The following is an 18,447-nucleotide window of genomic DNA, read 5'->3' on the forward strand; positions in this document are numbered from 1 at the left end:
ACATGATTCACGTTCCATGTCAGCGAACAATGAAAAGGTGTTTAATATATGGCCGAATAGCTAAAGTAGAACACCATACGTCAAAAAGCATGTAATAACTGTAGCTGACTAAGACCATCACCGATCGAAACTATTTATGAATAGTTGGTCTCTCGTGATAACGGCTGTGTAGTTCATAAACGTTTCAAACAAGCTTGTGGTGAAACTAGCAGGTGACGATGAAGCCCATGAAAAGTGCACTAACGAAGGAGAAAAGCAGTTGTTTTTACACACGGATATATCGATGAATCAAATAACGGTAAGACAACATGTATACGTATTTTAAATCGTAACGTAGACTGCCAAGACAAATCGGATTACGGAAATGATGAATGTCGGAAATGATGAGCTCCACAGTCAGTTCTGCAAACCTAGAATCATTTACTGAAATCACGCCCGGGTTCCCGGGTTCGATTCCCGGCGGGGTCAGGGATTTTCTCTGCCTCGTGATGGCTGGGTGTTGTGTGCTGTCCTTAGGTTAGTTAGGTTTAATTAGCTCTAAGTTCTAGGGGACTGATGACCATAGATGTTAAGTCCCATAGTGCTCAGAGCCATTTGGACCATTTACTGAAATCCGGCAAAAACAACAGCGGTTACTGTGCGTAATGAAAAAAAATATACACGTTTCACCAACAGATGACGCATGTACATCTCTCCAGTACGGTACCTGAGAATTACAGTAGAAGACAGGCATTCCGTTACATATTTGGAAAGTAAACCATACACAAATAGCGAACTGATGATTACTTATCATTAGGATAGCTTCCCCATTGCATCTACATTTATTTCACTACTCTGCAACCTATATTTAAGGGCCTGGCAGAGATAAACGTCAAAATAGTAGCAGATGTGGCTGCATTCAGTATTGCAAATGTGAACGATGCTAAAAACTGTTGTTATAACAAATATGAATGCTTCACACAGATTTGCAGTACTGCACACGTCTTTATCATATCGGAATCGATATTTCCTGCAATAAAAAACTGCACTTATTGGAAGTTTTAGAACCCGATGGTTTCTGTTCGAATATCACTGTCGAATGGTGATCTATCGCTGATACGTTCGAAAGGGGACCCAAAACTCTCCAAATATTCTGAAGTAAATTGAAATTACCTTTGCATTGTAAGAGTCGGCCGAAAGAAAAAAACCTGTCAGACATTTATCAGATTGTTGGAAGGCATCTGATTAGAGTCAAAATCAATGTTTGCATCCTAACTAGTATCCTTATACCCAGACAGCACACAGTGGGTTGATTTTGGCGGCTTAAGATCTGCTGCAGGTCTCATAAGACCTACAGGGTATCAACTGAAACCGATGTGATTCCTGACAGTCATAAATAGCGTCGACGACTTCCAAACTTCAGTCTATGCATTCGTTAAGTGCTAATACTTGTTTGTTTTACTTTTCATGCCTAAGTATTATTATGTCTATTTTCACCAAACCTTCTAGTTCAGAATCTTTGTACATACTACACCATGTAATAGGTTTCATCTCTATTTCCAAACTTTGAAACCTGAACAAAGTTTTACATGGCTATTTTTTTTGCAAATTATTAGTATTATTTTCAAAATCTTTTCGTACTTATATTCAAACGTTGTTTGTGGAATTATCAGCTACCAAGTAAAATATATACAATAGTACTTTCAGAAAAAGTCACGCATTTTCCGGGTCACAGAATACTATTTGACGCTTGTACAAATATCCCATGGGCTCCGTAACACACCGATGTTTCAGTTTGATGCCTTTTAATTTATATACTTAATATATTTGAATATATATCCCTTATCTCGAAATAACCATGGTGCTACACCGGAACATGTTTAAAAGTGTCTTACATTATATCACGTAAGACTTAAATTACGTGTTTCTCTCCGCAGATTTTGATATGTCAGTTACTGCCGAAACTAGTCAGTGGATGATTTCTTTTATCGTTGCCGGAAATAAAATTCCTTTTATATATGTCGTTTTCGTAAGAGATCTTTTAGAAATAAATACGAAGCAGTCTTGACGAGAGCCGTTTTAGCTGCTGTAAAATGTATCAGAGGCAGTGAAATGAAAACGAGGCAGATGGGAAAAAAATAAACTGGACCTACTGTACAGAAACTGGTCTGACTATATCATGTTCTATGTACAAAGTCTAATTACCGATACAAGATGTCTGATCACGCATTTTGTGACACCCTCTTTCAGCTACCATATATTTTTTAAATATATCCTATAAAAATTTGTTTTGATTATTTTGATGAATGTAAATGTCAGACAGGTATGTAAGCATGGAAAAATTTAATTATTTTTGACCATTGTGTTTTTATCTATGTAATATATGCATTTAACAGCCTATGGACTATCAGTGCACTGTGTGATCAGAAGTATCCGGATACCTGGCTGAAAATGACTTACAAGTTCGTGGCGCCCTGCATCGGTAATGCTGAAATTCAACACGGTGTTGGCCCACCCTTATCCTTGATAACGGCTTCCACTCCCGCTGGCATAAGTTCAGTAAGGGAATGGCAGCCCATGCTTCACGGAGTGCTGCACTGAGAAGAGGTATCAGTGTCAGTGGGTGATGATTGGCTCGAAGTCGGCGTCCCAAAACATCCAAAAGGTGTTCTATAGGGTTAAGGTCAGGACTCTGTGTAGGCCAGTCCATTAGAAGGATGTTATTGTCGTGTAACCAGTCCGCCACAGGCTGTTCATTATGAACAGGTGCTCCATTGTGTTTAAAGATGCAATCGCCATCCCCGAGTTGCTGTTCAACAGTGGGGAACAAAAATGTGCTTAAAACATCAATTTAGGCCTGTGCTGTGATAGTGCAAAGCAAAACAACAAGAGATGCAGGCCCCCTCCATGAAAAACACGATCACGCCATAACACCACAGCCTCCGAATTTTACTGATGACACTATACACGCTAGCAGATGACGTTCACTGGGCATTCGCCATTCCCACACTCTGCCATCGGATCGCCACATCGTGTACTGTCATTCGCCACTCCACACAACGTTTTTCCAATGTTCAGTCGTACAATGTTTACGCTCCTTACACCAAGCGAGGCGTCGTTTGGCACTTACCGCGGTGATGTGTGGCTTATGAGCAGCAGCTCGACCATGAAATCCAAGTTTTCTCACCTCCCACGTAATTGTCATAGTACTTGCAGTGGATCCTGATGCAATTTGAAATCCCTGTGTGAAGGTCTGGATGGCACGGTGTGGGTATGGCGAATGCCCGGTGAACGTCACCTGCCAGCGATTGTAGTGCCAACAGTAAAATTCGTAGGCGGTGGTGTTATAGTGTGGTCGTGTTTTTCATGGAATGGGCTTGCACCAGTTGTTGTTTTGTGTGGCACTATCACAGCACAGGCCTACATTGATGTTTTAAGCAGTTTGTTGCTTCCAACTGTTGAAGAGCAATTCGGGGATGGCGACTGCATCTTTCAACACGATCAAGCACCGGTTCGTAATGCACGGCCTGTAGCGGAATGGTTACACGACAATAACATCTCTGTAATGGACTGATCTGAACAGAGTCCTGACCTGAATCCTATAGAACACCTTTGGGATGTTTTGGAACGCCGTCTTCGTGCCAGTCCTCATCGAGTGACATCGATACCTCTCCTCAGTGCAACACTCCGTGAAGAACGGGCTGCCATTCGCCAGGAAACCTTCCAGCACCTGATTGAACGTTTGCCTGCGAGAGTGGACGCTGTCATCAAGACTAAGGGTGATCCAACACCATATTGAATTCCAACCTTACCGATGGAGCGTGCCACGAACTTGTAGGTCATTTTGAACCTGGTGTCGGAAAACTTATTATCAAATAGTGTATCTTCTTGAAAATTTGCAGAGACCGAATGTAATTAATCAATTTGATTCAGTAATTATAGGTTGGGAAGTCAGACTACTGAATCATTATTGTTTTTAGGTGTATACTTCTTCGTCCAAAGTAAATCGACGGCACCAATGTCTTTCTTCAGGGCTCCCCAACTATGGAAATCTCGTGGGGAGAGATAGGGACTGTATGGAGGATTGGGCTATGCGTAAATGCTTCCCACCAAAACGCCGGCAGCGTAGTCGAAACATTGTTGGCAATATGTGGGCCAGTGCCATCGATTTGCTTCGGACGAAGAGATGTGTCCTGGGTACAATCACTGTTCCGTGGGCAACTGCAAACAATTTTCCATGAAGTCACTGACCGTCTAATCTCACAGTTGAACAACTGTATTAACAGTTATGGTAATTACATTTGAAATAATGAAAAGTCTAATTACACTCTTTCCATCTGTCTCTTCTTCATTTTCTACCCCTTGTTCAGTGTAGACTACTTCACACTGTTACTGAAACTCAATTTATAATCACATTTTTGCTGTAAAATCAATTTTTTAATTTAGTTTTTATTTGGTGCCCATCACATCAGAATTTAATAATTTAATTTCTGGTACCTCTTGATTGGGCACTCTCTTGTTTACACGAGCAATTCCAATGTTGAACTTTAACCTCTCTTAAACTCTCATGAGCCGAGCAGATATAACAGATGAGGACTCACCATTCCTCATGATGCGACACTGCGCCTCCGGGGAGCCTGAGTAGCTATAGCGAGACGTGACAGCTTCACGTCGAGACAGCGTCTCCGGCGGGACGTGCACAAACGGGCACCATGAGAAGAACTGTTTGAAGCCCCGACGGAATCTGCAACAGGAGACAACACAGTAGATGATGAAGTCTTGCAAGACACAGTATGCTCTACGAAAGATTCACGTTCACTGCCAACCTGTAAATCGATTTGTAATCAAAAAGTAGAATTACCACCTGGAATTTTATGGGGGTCATGTGCCATTCTTGTTACGAATGAGGTATTGTGGAGTGGAAATTCATTACATTAGGAACATTCCGAACGAGGTCGCTCTGTGTACAAAACGAATTATTCGTATCAGCGAGCAGCCGGTTTCGTACCTCGTCAGACCATACTGCTTTGTCTTTAATTCTTTATAACGTCAGGGTCACATGGTGTGGTCAGTCACGACACAAAAGCTTTTCACGGAGGCTCATCACAGTGGCAGTTACTAGTAAGTCGCTGTGTATAAGACAGATTATTCGTATCAGTGAGTAGCCTTTTGAGCCAATGCTGCTTTGCGTTCATTTCATTATAGCGTCACCATCACATAGTCTAGCCAATCATAATACAACAATTTGTTACAGAAGACCATCACAGTATCAGTCCCTAGAAAGGAGCTTCTAATGGTGACGAGAGAGGACTTCGGCGAAAACTCGACTATTTACTTAAACTTGAAAGGCAAGAGGACATAGAATATTTTATAGTTCTTTAGTCATGACAAATTTTGTCCTACATAATTATATAGGTATTCCACAGTTTCCCTAAATCACTTGAATCGGAATCTTGATGTGACACTGCGTCCAGTCCACCCTTCGTCCCATTTCGGTAGTATTCTGTCCGGAATGACCTCTCATAAATAGCAAAAGGAGTCCATCAGTTCGTTTCCTACAACATGACCTATTTTTTTCAGTTGTGCGACATATTGGTTGCGCCCTTTACGGTTCTGCGATGCTAGTTTACTCTGAAAAGAGAGGACTACACTTCTGGAAGAGAGGTCGACCAAGTAATTCCTTTCATGGCACTTATCATTGCGGATATTTTTTTTCCTTTATCCTGCATTTCATGAGTGAATGTCTTTTGGTAATTGCGTGGATAGTTGAGAAGAGAAAACGTAGTAGGTGACGAAGAAAGGCAGGGGTCCTGACAAGGATAGAAAAGTGTTTCTTCCAGACACTTATCAACAAGAGGAACTGTTCGCCGGCTAATGTAGTTTTAGACACTGTCATATATTGATGACATAATGACTTGTACGTTGTTACGCTTACGGCTATTTGGAGCCATCAAGAACACTCCAAGGTAGGAAATCAGAGACACAAAGCAGAGAGCACACAAAAGTGGTAGCGATTAGGTTACCGGAGATAAATACTGTAGTAACAGTAGAGCCGTGAAAATTGCAGACGCTCTGTGCAACTGTCCCAGGGTAGAATTTTCACTTCGGAAAATGGACTGGTAATTCCATCCACCGCCTAGACGCGGTCGTATGGCGTCACTGTGGAAGATGGCAACGAAAAATCACGTTTTAGCAGAGGCAGCAAGCTTGATATTTGCCCCTGATAACTGCAACATCAGCTGGTTTACACAGGTTACAATGTTACTACAACAGTCGCCATCCAAAGAAGGGTGGAGGGCGGGGCCAAGTGCGTAAAACACTGTTGTTGCTGGCCATGCTAGGAGTGGCAGTTACTTTTAGCTTTCAGTTGAACGCTGTTGATACCAAACTTGGAGTTTGTTAATGGAAAATCCAGAAGCATCCCTACATGCCGGGCAGGAGTAGTGGAGGAATCTAAATGTGGTTAGCCAGAGGCGCCATGGAGGTGCAGAACGACTCACCAGATTGGCCGGACTGATAGATTGATGGGTCGACTGTAGGAAGGGAGAAATGACGCGCTTCCACGATTATTTAAAAACTCAAGTTTTTGTATTTGGAGAGAGTTCTCAGTCAGATCACTGGGGCGCCGACTCCGTGTCACTCGTGGGTATCCTCGGTAAGCTCAGACATATCTGTTTTATGACTTGGAGTGCTGTTCTCAGGCTTGTACTTAACGTGCTGCTAGTGTTCGTTATTTGTGTTCGCGCTCGCCCCCGTGGCTTCAGACGCTGACTTCTGTTGTGCAACCGACTCCTTTGCTTTTTCTAATGTTTGGAACTAGCCTTCATTGTAGCAACTAGACTGATCACAGATAAATAGTGTTAATCAGACCCGTGAATTCCGTGACTCTCCTGCTGCGAGCATCCTGTCGAGTCCCAGAATCTGCATCTCTTGTAGGTGCCCTGTGACAGTGGTTGGCACTGATCCAAATCATCAACGTCCTTTCAGTGGGAATTCGTGTTTCTGCATTTACTCCTCACAGCTCGGATATTTCAGGCTGACCTTAAACCCCCTATGTTCTCTGTACCCTGTGTCAGGACATGACAAAACGTTAGTCCATGACGAGGATGGAAAGGTTAGGCAAGGGATCAGAAGCGTTGAGCAGTTGAAACTTAGCGAGCCCCCCCCCCCCCCCCCCCCCGCCACCATCACCCCTTTCCACACTTTTTAAACAGAGGAACAGATGCCTTGAGCCTGATAAAACTCGAGAAGCTAAGACTGAAGGTGAGAGCTGGTTGGACATTTCAAACACAATGAATTTTTTCGCTAGCGGTGATCGTTTTGAGAAACTCTTTCGATGGACTCGATAAGCGGAGAGACACACATTGCGGAAAACTGTCATTAGATTTTGGGAGGAAGATTTCAGGATGTGCTAATTTTGGGATTTTTTCGTTATTAGTTGCTTTTGTTTTAGTCTAACTATGATAAGGGAGTGTTTGGTGATGTGTATTCCACTTTTGACGGTATTTTGGAATGCCCCGTGAGGGGCAGTGCGGTGACCATTTATCAAAACAGCAGTCACTTATAAACATTCTAGTAGTAGATTATTATCAAGATCTCTCATTGCAACTTCTGGTAAATTACTTAACATTGCATCTGTAAACTCTTAAGCTGAATGACTGAGCGAGGTGGCGCAGTGGTTAGCACACTGGACTCGCATTCGGGAGGACGCCATCCTGATTTAGGTTTTCCGTGATTTCCCTAAATCGCTCCAGGCAAATGCCGGGATGGTTCCTTTGAAACGGCACGGCCGACTTGCTTCTCCGTCCTTCCCTAACCCGATGAGACCGATGACCTCGCTGTTTGGTCGCTTCCCCCAAACAATCCAATCCAGTCTTAAGCTGATTTCCTTCTGGTGTGTTCTCTTTATTCCTTGTAAAGGGTTTCGCTGTTGGTGCTAGAAAATGATGTGTATTGATGATTCATATTCTACTAGTCGTTATTACGCTGCAATGCATGGAGCTCGGAATTTCGAAAAGAATGAATACCTATAAGCATGAAGTATTCCGGCATAAAAGTGACTTTCGTAACTTTTAACGTTTTTAGGGCTTCCATGTTTCCCTGTAGGCATTGCTCAGTTCCCACTCTGCCGGTTTTTATATTTAACGAATGCAAGAGACTAAGACTCCTCTACTTTATCTGAAATGGCTATTCCACTAATTTAAACCATTTCATGTCAGGGGACCACTTGCTACTTATTCTAAATATTTTGTTTTTAATGTGAGACCATGTTGAAAAATTCATGATTGTTCCAAAGCAAAAATTAAGTAAAAGATGGTCATGGTAAATTACAGAGACGTTTCAAAGTTTATGTATAATTGTATTGAGAATTCCGGAGAATTTCCTCATACCCCAATTAGTCAACTGAGGTGCCACATAGTAATACCCTTCAGTGCCCAATCACCACGTAACTGAATTATGTGCAATAAATCCGAATGCTGTATGTAGTCCGTTACGTCACTTCCACCAAAGAGTTGTTTGTGTGTCGATATCCCGTTGCGCGAAATTAAACTATTGTCTAATTGGGTTTTATTTCATCCTAATCACCAATGGAACAGGCAAGGTTCAAATGGCTCTGAGCACTATGGGACTCAACTGCTGAGGTCATTAGTCCCCTAGAACTTAGAACTAGTTAAACGTAACTAACCTAAGTTCATCACACACATCCATGCCCGAGGCAGGATTCGAACCTGCGACCGTAGCGGTCTCGCGGTTCCAGACTGCAGCGCCAGAACCGTGCGGCCACTTCGGCCGGCAACAGGCAAGGAACATGATGGGAGGGAACGCAGTGCAGGCAGGAAACTTAGGCAATAACCTTTCAACAGAAGTGTATTGGCACGGAGAGAATTATGATTATCGTCCATCTGTCCTAATATATATTACCGCGCTACAGTAAAAATAATGTTCATGTGAAGCACAGTATTTGTTTCAGGGTTTAAGTGAGTGACGATTTCTGCTCTGCCTTGTAAAACTGAAGAAGTTTTGGTCTCAAATGATCACGCTACGGACGCGTCATTCGACTCAAAGTTCCAGTTGTCAGATTTTTTTCTAATAAACAGACCTTCGACTCGATAAAGACAGCTACATATCAAACGCCTGTGATACATTCATATCGCTACTTGATATACTATTGATATCGAGGTAAGGGAAAGAGAAAGGGAGGAGGGGGCAATAATTCATCCCGTGCCCGTGGCATTCGAAAAGCCTCCCAGGTCGGATCAATCCCGTGCTTCCGGACCTAGGGTTTCTAGCTTCCTTCATTTACATTTATTACCGAGGTTAAATTCCTCTGCGAACATCTGTCATGTCATACAGAATTTTATAAAACATAGTCTCCATTTCCATTAGCGCCAATCCAGATCAGGAATGAATACGAGGAAACTATAGTAATTAGAGTATTTGCAGCGTTTCAAGAAATGAAGCTGCTTACTGCTACTGGGTGACGGATATTATGCAGTTTCCGAGTTCACTAAGTATATTACTCACATATGATGTTTTTAAATAAATTAACAGCTCTGGTCAACACCTAAATTTGTACTAAGTTTAATCTTATTTTGGAATCAGTGGTGATGACAACGATTATAAAAGGATATAGTTTAATAACAATGTAAAAACTGCTAATAAATTTTAGAAAATAGGACCGCCTTTTCTTGCTATGAATTTTTCCTACGGTTAAAAATTTCAGCATTCAATCATAAATACATTCCCTCAAAATATTTTTTCTAGGAACAAAACTTGATAAACTGTTTATAGTCTGAAAGCGTATGTTGCATTCGTAAGGTAAAGTCACACAATTTTTAACATCTGTATGTGAATGGAATGCTGGAGGCCGACTTTTTGTCTTACGCTCTTCTGTGACGTGACATCCAACCCATTTGACTGACGCAGTTTGATGAACGAGCTGTGAAGGTCTAATTTAAGAAACAGACAGAAGAAAAATACGTAAGTCTTCATTAGTAATTTTCACTCTGTGTGTTCCAAAAGGGGTGTAGATAGCTAAATATCCATAATAGATAAATTACATTTTATTGATGTCATATAACTAACTGAAATTTGATGTGCATTTAGATATAATTTATTTTTAGTATTTTAGTATCTTGTATGGCCTCCAATGAAGTTGACCATAAAGACGGTTACAGAAATGTCGGAAGTCCCTCTGTGAGGTAATAGTCGACACTACTTCCACCTGTTTCCGTAATCCAGAAAGAGATATAGCCGCTAGTGTAAACTGTATTAGACGTTGAGTTGCTGTAGTATCATGCAACTTCATATGGAAAATCGGTGCTTTATCTTCTGAAGAGCGCAAAGCATTTTCCATGTACCAGTTAATTTATGGCAACCAAGTGATTTAAAATTAATTATCAGATTTATTAATTTGTGACTACCTAACAACCAGTGGGTAAGTCACAACCATTTAATAAATGTAGTGGCTCGGCTGCTAACTTAGAGTTCTAGTTCTCTGCTGTTACACCGTGCCCTCAAGAAAGTCCTAAAATCAAACTAAGCATGCGTCACTGAATAGGCATAAATGAAATGCTAGTATTTCCTAGGCCATAGATGTACATACCTTGGCACCATGGAATTCCAACCAGAAGGTACATGTGTGGTTCACTAAAATGACTAACGGGAAGGGCCATACGCAGCACCCCACTGTGAAAGAAAAATGTGATTCGTGATAGTGGGTGGAAGGGGAAGTACCTAGTGGTCGAAGTCTGACACGCATCTGAGCGTTTGTCAAGGACGGACGGCTCCGTGCCGTCAGTAGAGACGGGAGGTTCCTAGTGGTCATCAAAGAAAAAGCGTGCCCTTTTCTGGGCGAAAAATATAGATGGGCGTCTTACAGGACATGCTCATGAGGCTGTGCAGTATGCCCCAGTTCATACCGTAGTACTCCTCTGGTGTCCAACAAGCGACAGCTAGCTCAAAAGCCGGCCGCTGTGGCCTAGCGGTTCTAGGCGCTTCAGTCCGGAACCGTGCTGCTGCTACGGTCGCAGGTTCGAATCCTGCCTCGGGCATGATGTGTGTGATGTCCTTAGGTTAGTTAGGTTTAAATAGTCCTACGTCTAAGGGACTAATGACCTCAGATTGTTACGTCCCATAGTTTTCAGAGCCAGTTGAACTACCTCAAAGTCCTGTGACTGCAGGCGCCGACTGAAGCTAATTCACGGCACTGGACATAGGAGCACGCATTCCCATGCTGCTTCAGTCAGTTCTTCATATGTTTGTTGACTTGAAATATTAGTACTGAGCCAGTTTATAAATACAGAATACAGATTATGCGCAGCTGAAACTATTGTTCAAATTTATTATAGATCCAAAACCATTAAAATCAGTTTTCTGTACTGAATAATAACGCATAGCGCTGTACATTAAGGGCACTTAATGAAATAAGTTTTCGGAGAGCATTACACTGGACATACAACTTAAGTATTTAGTGTTACGTGTTATGTTTATGTCTAAATGCAATAACCATGGTTCAATACGTTCTGTGAGTGTAATGTTCCTTTTCCTTACATCTGTTGCATAGGAGCTGAAGTCTTTGACTTTGTTGTATGGCTGCATTGCCCTTCGGCACTGTATCATAGAGTTCAGTCATTTATTATTTGTGGATATTGTGCTTCATTGCACTCATTAGAGCAACTCCCTCTCTAACAACGGGGATCTGGACCTTAATAGTTTCGATTAAACGTTTCAGTTGCATTATATTACTACTTACGAGTGACAGTTAATACAACGCGTGTTTCTGAGCTGCAGAATTTATTTTGTGGACATAACAGTGGAAGAAAGAGCTTGTTCTAGACGAAACTCAGCGACCAGTGCATGTTATTATGATTTATTAGGAACTATTTCACTACGCTTCGTGATTCGGCGGTGACAGGGCTTTGTTTGCTTATAATATGGTCACTGCTATTAAATCAGTAATTACACTGTGGTAGCAGCACATGCACAATTTTTTGTAAGACCTGACCTTACAAATTTGTGGCGTTGGATAATGAAGTGCAAGAAGACAATTAGTACTTGAAGATCAGTTCAGTTCCTTAGAAACGGAGGACTGAGATGTGGTAGAAAATTAGGTTTATATTTTCCCCATTTATAAGTAGTATAGTGTAAAAAGTAGCAAAAAAGAGTAGATTTTTCTGACGGGTACATTTGTTGAAGGGCCTGAGAGCTCCATGGAAATCAAAGCAGATGCGAACCATCTTCCCTTAGGCTCACCTTATTTGTTTCAGAGCTTACGGAATCACATATAACTCAGTAATGGTGATGAAGTCCCATACTCCTTGACAGAGCGTAGGGGAGCGATGAGGAAGACCTACTCCCCTATTACAAGGCAAGATCCTAGTGGAGGTAGTTTGCCATTGCCTTCCTCCTACCTCAACGGGGATGAATGATGATGATAAAGACGACACAACAACACCCAGTCATCGCGAGGCAGGTGAAAATCCCTGACCCCGCCGGGAATTGAATCCGAGACCCCGTGCTCGGGAAGCGAGAACGCTACCGCGAGACCGCGAGGTATGTAAGTGCTTGGAGCACGGAATCGATTTTTTAAGGTTGTTACACTATGAGAAGCTTCTTTCAGAAGGAAGTGGTGGTTCGCTAGCACCTGCGCAAAAGCTGAGAATCAAGCTCTCTCTAAACGGCTCGTGGTCGACGTAATTCCCTCAGGGTGAACTACATCCTTTACCATTAGTTATGACAGTCCAGAAAATCTATACACCATGCAACCATAATCAACCCTCCACCTAACACAAGGTCTACACTGGGATGACAAAAGTCATGGGAAACCTTCTAATACGTTGTCACATCCTCTTTTGGCCGGTATAGTGCAGCAATTCGACGTGCATTGATTCAACAAGTCGTTAGAAGTCTCCAGCCGCCGTTGGATAAGCAGCAGCCAGCGGCAAGTCATACTCTGAGCTAACGTATTTACCTCATGGTTTTAGTCTTATTTTCTTTGCGTGTTTTTGGGTACTTGCATAGTTAATTCGTAAATTTCGCGCGTACTATAGTATTTGAGCCTTGTAGCATCGCGTTTTAGTACCTGAATAGTGTAAATTCGCGTAGTCATCAGTCATCTGTTTGTTTTGAACGGCTTGTGAGACAAAAGAGAGGGAAAAAAATTGTTAGGGATGGATAGGGACTGCGCCTGTTGTGTACGGATTCAGGGGGATTGGCCACCGTCCGTAAAGAGCTGGAAGCTGTGTTGGCCGTGGTCGACAAGCTCCAGGCTGTTGCCCTGGGTCGCGGTGACATTGGGACAGCCGAGGCGATCGCTTTGGCCCCCCTGGAATCTGTAGCATCGCCTGGGATCTCCGATGCCACTGCGCCCTCGGATTCGGACGTCCATGCCGGTCGACACTTGCCTGACGGTGATTGGCGTACCGTGGGGGGTCGCAAATCCCTGGGCCGAAGGCGAATTTTGGTGCTGGCCGCAAGGCTGTACCCTTACTCCTCCGTAATAGGTCTGAGGTGCTTTCATCTACATCTACATCTTGATGTAGAGTATATGTATCTTCATTTACCCATGCAATTCTTATCTTCAAGCGATATTTTTGGAATTTTCGTGATCCTCATGATGATGACCGTAAGGTATTTAGCTTCCACACTAAAAGTCACGAATGTGACTTAAAGTGGTGAAACTATAAACAATTCTACTAGGATTAAAATAGAAGTATCTGCCAAGGGCAGCACGGGGGAAAATACCAGGCAGAATATGCTTAAAAGCATATTAAACCTAAACAAACTGCTCAGAAAGGAGGAGATGTCAAACACACTGACTTCAACAGTTCTTAAAAAAATTAATGTACAAGCAAAATAGCATAAGCTGAAGGCTGGTAACTCACTTTCACCTGAGTTCGTGGTGAAACGCCTATTAAACCAAGAGGCCTCTTATATAATTACGAACACAAATAGTGTTTTTCCGACAGAAGCTGCACAGTAGCTTGGATGATTGGCATTCCGAGTGCAGAATTTTCGATTATGAATATTGCATTACCACAGTTACTAAGAGCCGTACACAAGTGAGGGGCCCGAGAGGACTAGCCAAAGTCTAACCCCAGAAATGATTCACAACAGTGTAAGTCAGGCATGATGTCAGTAATTAGCAAGAGAAATATTACAGAGACTGATTGCCAGTCATGGCGATGGTGAGCACCTCTTCTTCAAGGTAAAGCCACAATCGAAGTTTCATGCCGTGAAGACTGACTCAATCTGCGAGGACGACAAGCGATGGCTCTATAATGAGTTCCTGATTTATGGAATACTGCATATGGCGCCTGGCCCAGGAAGCCCAATCGGAATGAACTGCTGTCTCAGAGCCGCGCACCTTCCAGTTTACAGCCTTGACGGCCTGGATGCAGCTGGTTCTACATCCTGTCACGTGGTCGGCGTAAGCAAAAGGTCCGTGGGGCAAGCGACCTCTGACGGCGCTTAGGTTTCCGTCTTGTGGCCATGTGCAGCGTGGCATCCTCTGTGGCTTGTCTGCTAGGAAGCCGATTGACCTTGTAACATGGGTGTAACGTATGTTGCTAGCTGAGTAGGTGTTGGCCCCCGAAACAACAGTATCTTTTCCCAGACTACTTTGTGGACACACACACACACACACACACACACACACACACATACACACACATACACAAAAAACTGTAAGATTTTTTTTGTCACATCTAAAATTGGAGAAATCTAAAATTCTGCAACAGATAAATGTAGCTGGCTAGCCACTGTTCAAAATAGCTTCCCATATCTGGTCAGTAGTGTAACTTTTTATTAAGTCTATTTAAATATTGCAGAGGTTGAGACATTACAATACTTTCTTGAACAGTAGGCTACAGGGCTATCAGACTGTAGCCGGAGGTTGTTGTCATCACTGGAAAGAGCTTGAACGGCGCGTAAGCTGTGCCACATCGTGCTTATAGCAGTTTACCGATTTGTGTGGCTCTCTAAATAAGGAGGTATCTAGCACACTAACATATCCATCGGGGATAAGCTGTAAAAAAGGGACTGAACACACAGAACTTAAGTATCTGTTAACAACAATAATTAATTTCTGATATGGCAAATGTTAGAGAAACTCTGTCATTGGTCGTATTGACATTTATTACGGTACAGTAAACTTAAAATTGTTATAAGTGCGTCACTGGCACAAGGCATATGACAAGTAAATTAACGGGAAGGTGGGTTTTCAGACTTTTGCCAAAAGATATCTGGTGAGGATGTAGGAGAAAGCTGTAGCTCATTGGGCCACGAACTTGATTCGATAAAGGCATGCCTAAAAACCAGCTTGGAAGACACTCGTTCGTTTTTGCGGAGCTAGACAAGTGCACGCATGTATTCTTATGCAATGATACCGTGCGTAAACCGCTGCAGCCACCATATGACGGACCATATCTGGTAGTCAGTAGGGATACCAATACTTTCCGCATAATGATTAACGGTACACCCACCACAGGTCAGTGGATCGTATCAAGCCTGCATTTCTGGACGCAACAGACACCACAGCTACCACTGAGCACAAACCAGAGAAGACAGGAGAAGCTACAAGATGTGTTCCTGTACCCCATGGACACCACAACGTTCAGCGAACACCAGCTATATGCATGAAAAGAACACTCGGGAATATGCACGCAATACTCGTCAGTACACTGCACAGCCGCTGCATAGTTCAAGATTGGCGTTCAGTGCTCGATATCCGAGCGACGTTTATGTTGATAATCTTGTACTTGAACTAAGCCTATCGACATGTCTTTGTTTAAGTGTTAAGCCACCAGTTCGTATAATCCACAGCAAAGGCAAGTAATGACAGCAGTTCAATAAGGTCAAGCAGAGATAACTAGTAACAGATACAACTCTCTTTAAATCTTTATGTAGGAAACGAATGATTGTTTCAACGAATCATAGATCCACGGAATATTTCTCTGTCTCACCCTCACCCACTCAACCCTACTTCTGGGGTGGAAGAGACTCATATGATCTGAACATGTGTAGAATTTATGATGATACGGCGGAATATTGATGCAGGTCTCTGGATTATTTATCCACCCACGTCCTTGACTCAATTTCCAACTGTTCCACGTGTCCCGTACGAGGAGTGCTGAGAGTATGGAAGCGGATGGTTAAGAGGATAACCTTTAATGGCGCTCCTCAAGAGGCGTAAGCTGAATTTTGGATCTTGTTTCAGTCCCAGCTGTTTTCATTTCTTCATATATAGGAAAAAAGGAAACTGTGCGTACGAGGGCTGTTCTGAAAGTAAGGTCCGCGAAATAGTTGCCGCTGCGACTTAGAGACTTGTCGCGGCGTTGTACTAACTTTCCAATACCCTTGCGCCTTTGTTTTCCGCCAATTCTCTACGCCGGTCTGCCTGTCGTTGTTTGTGCCATAATATTGTCGCCGCAGCTAGCGGTTCAAGTTAGCAGAGATGAACATCGGAGGGAGCCAATAAAGGGCTATGTTTTGGGTGATCAAACACTTCCCCTCGAAAATGCTGCAGGAGCATCTTCATTGCTCCTGCAGAAGAGGGCTGAGAATTGTCTTTGAAGAAAGTAATGTATGACATTTAAGTTATGTGGGCTGCATAGCTTCAGGCGAAATCTCTTACCTGATCCACATACTAGGCGAGAGACACTGTTGTCTTAGGCATTTCTAAGTGATCTCTTTGCAATCATAACTGAAAAGAGCGACATGAAGCGTTCGACAGGCACACTAAAGACAGTGCCCAACACAACTGTGCAAATTTCCAGTGGATTTTCACAGTGGTTCTCATTTCGCCCCAAATCTGACCGAACTTATCGAATACGCCTTAAAACATTGCTAAGGATCTCAATAACCCCGTATTTTCAAGCCCCTTACACACCATGGTCATACGATGTAGGTAGTCCACAGAGGATCCACTCCATTAGAATCGTGGATAAAGTGCACTGAACGGATTACTACGCGTGCAACACACTCGGTTAGTGAGCAAAGTGACTTGGCTGTCAGTGTGAGAAACTTCCAGAATTTATCTTTTTAGAGGGAAATTCCACCGCCATTAACATTTTTCAAATCTTGGCCATATAAAAAGATTATTTGATCAGCATTCATAGTTTTTGTTTGGATAGCAGCAAAGCAATGCGAACAACGGGTATAAAGATTAGTGTTATTGTATGAATGGAGTTATTCATACTAGCTCTTCGTAATTTCTGTGGACGTTCAATAACAGAATGTCCATTCATTGGTTACTGAAACTGTGGTTTAAACGCTATGCACTAGTTTCGATCATCAACATTGTTAACTTATTATACGTTAATAACCTACGTGGATAACTCACAGTTGACGAATGAGATAGACGATTCGAAATCGGCTCTGTACAGAACAATACCTAAAATAAGACTTACGATGCGAAGTGGTATTTACTCTCTGTGAATAAGTACCCATAAACTGTTAAAATCTGTATAACATTGGACGATTTTAATGGCATATTTCCAGCAGTTTTTTTAAATATTTACTTTCAGGGTTAAATCTTCATTCACATGCAGAATGGCGTGCTTCGTATACGCACTATTCACAGTATTCTATTAATTCTTCAGTATCTATTATTCTATTAATTGTATTAAAGTGGATTTAATCTCATCCATAAGAAAATACGCCAGATGTGAGCTTGGGATACATTATCTTCACTTCTTATAACATTTTGCTCAGTCCAAGATTATGATAAACCGTACTCTCAAAAACAGAATGCCAAAGAGCTGTTTATCAACACATCTTCACTTATTTGACCAAATTGACTTTCTTTGGAGACTACGTCTTTCTCCGATACAACAATACCATTAAAATTACTATATACCAACATTTCACGTACCAAAAACTAAGCCGGCCGAAGTGGCCGTGCGGTTAAAGGCGCTGCAGTCTGGAACCGCAAGACCGCTACGGTCGCAGGTTCGAATCCTGCCTCGGGCATGGATGTTTGTGATGCCCTTAGGTTAGATAGGTTTAACTAGTTCTAAGTTCTAGGGGACTAATGACCTCAGCAGTTGAGTCCCATAGTGCTCAGAGCCATTTTGAACCAAAAACTAAAATAATATTTCGTAACATTCTGTCATATTCCCTATAGTAAGCCAGGAGACTATAAAAGAGAAATTTAAATGAGAGAAAACTCCGTCCGAATAGGACCTTGAAGGTCCAACTTAACCGACCGACCGTCGTGTCATCCTTAGCGATGGGCGTCAATGGATGCTGATATGGAGGAGCATGTCGTCAGCATACCGCTTCCCCGGCCGCTGTCAGTTTTCGGGACCGGAGCCCTACTTCTCAATCAAGTAGCTCCTCAAATAGCCTCACAATGGCTGAGTGCAGCCCGCTTACCAACAGCGCTCGGCAGACCGGATTGTCACCCATCCAAGTGCTAGCCAAGTCCGTCAGCGATTAACATCGGTGATTTGACGGGAGCTGATG

The 18,447-nt window shown here is 42.6% G+C and overlaps 1 protein-coding gene across 1 annotated transcript in view; it reads right to left on the reverse strand.

Moving 5' to 3' along the window:
* Positions 1-18,447, reverse strand: part of LOC124556151 (tachykinin-like peptides receptor 99D) — a 192,971-nt gene that overhangs the window by 16,326 nt on the left and 158,198 nt on the right. The window contains exon 4 of the mRNA XM_047130164.1: positions 4,581-4,723. Coding sequence (XP_046986120.1) covers positions 4,581-4,723 — 143 coding nt within the window. The remainder of the gene's footprint in view (positions 1-4,580; positions 4,724-18,447) is intronic.

Source organism: Schistocerca americana, chromosome X (assembly GCF_021461395.2).
Source record: "Schistocerca americana isolate TAMUIC-IGC-003095 chromosome X, iqSchAmer2.1, whole genome shotgun sequence".
Taxonomy (NCBI): domain Eukaryota; kingdom Metazoa; phylum Arthropoda; class Insecta; order Orthoptera; family Acrididae; genus Schistocerca; species Schistocerca americana.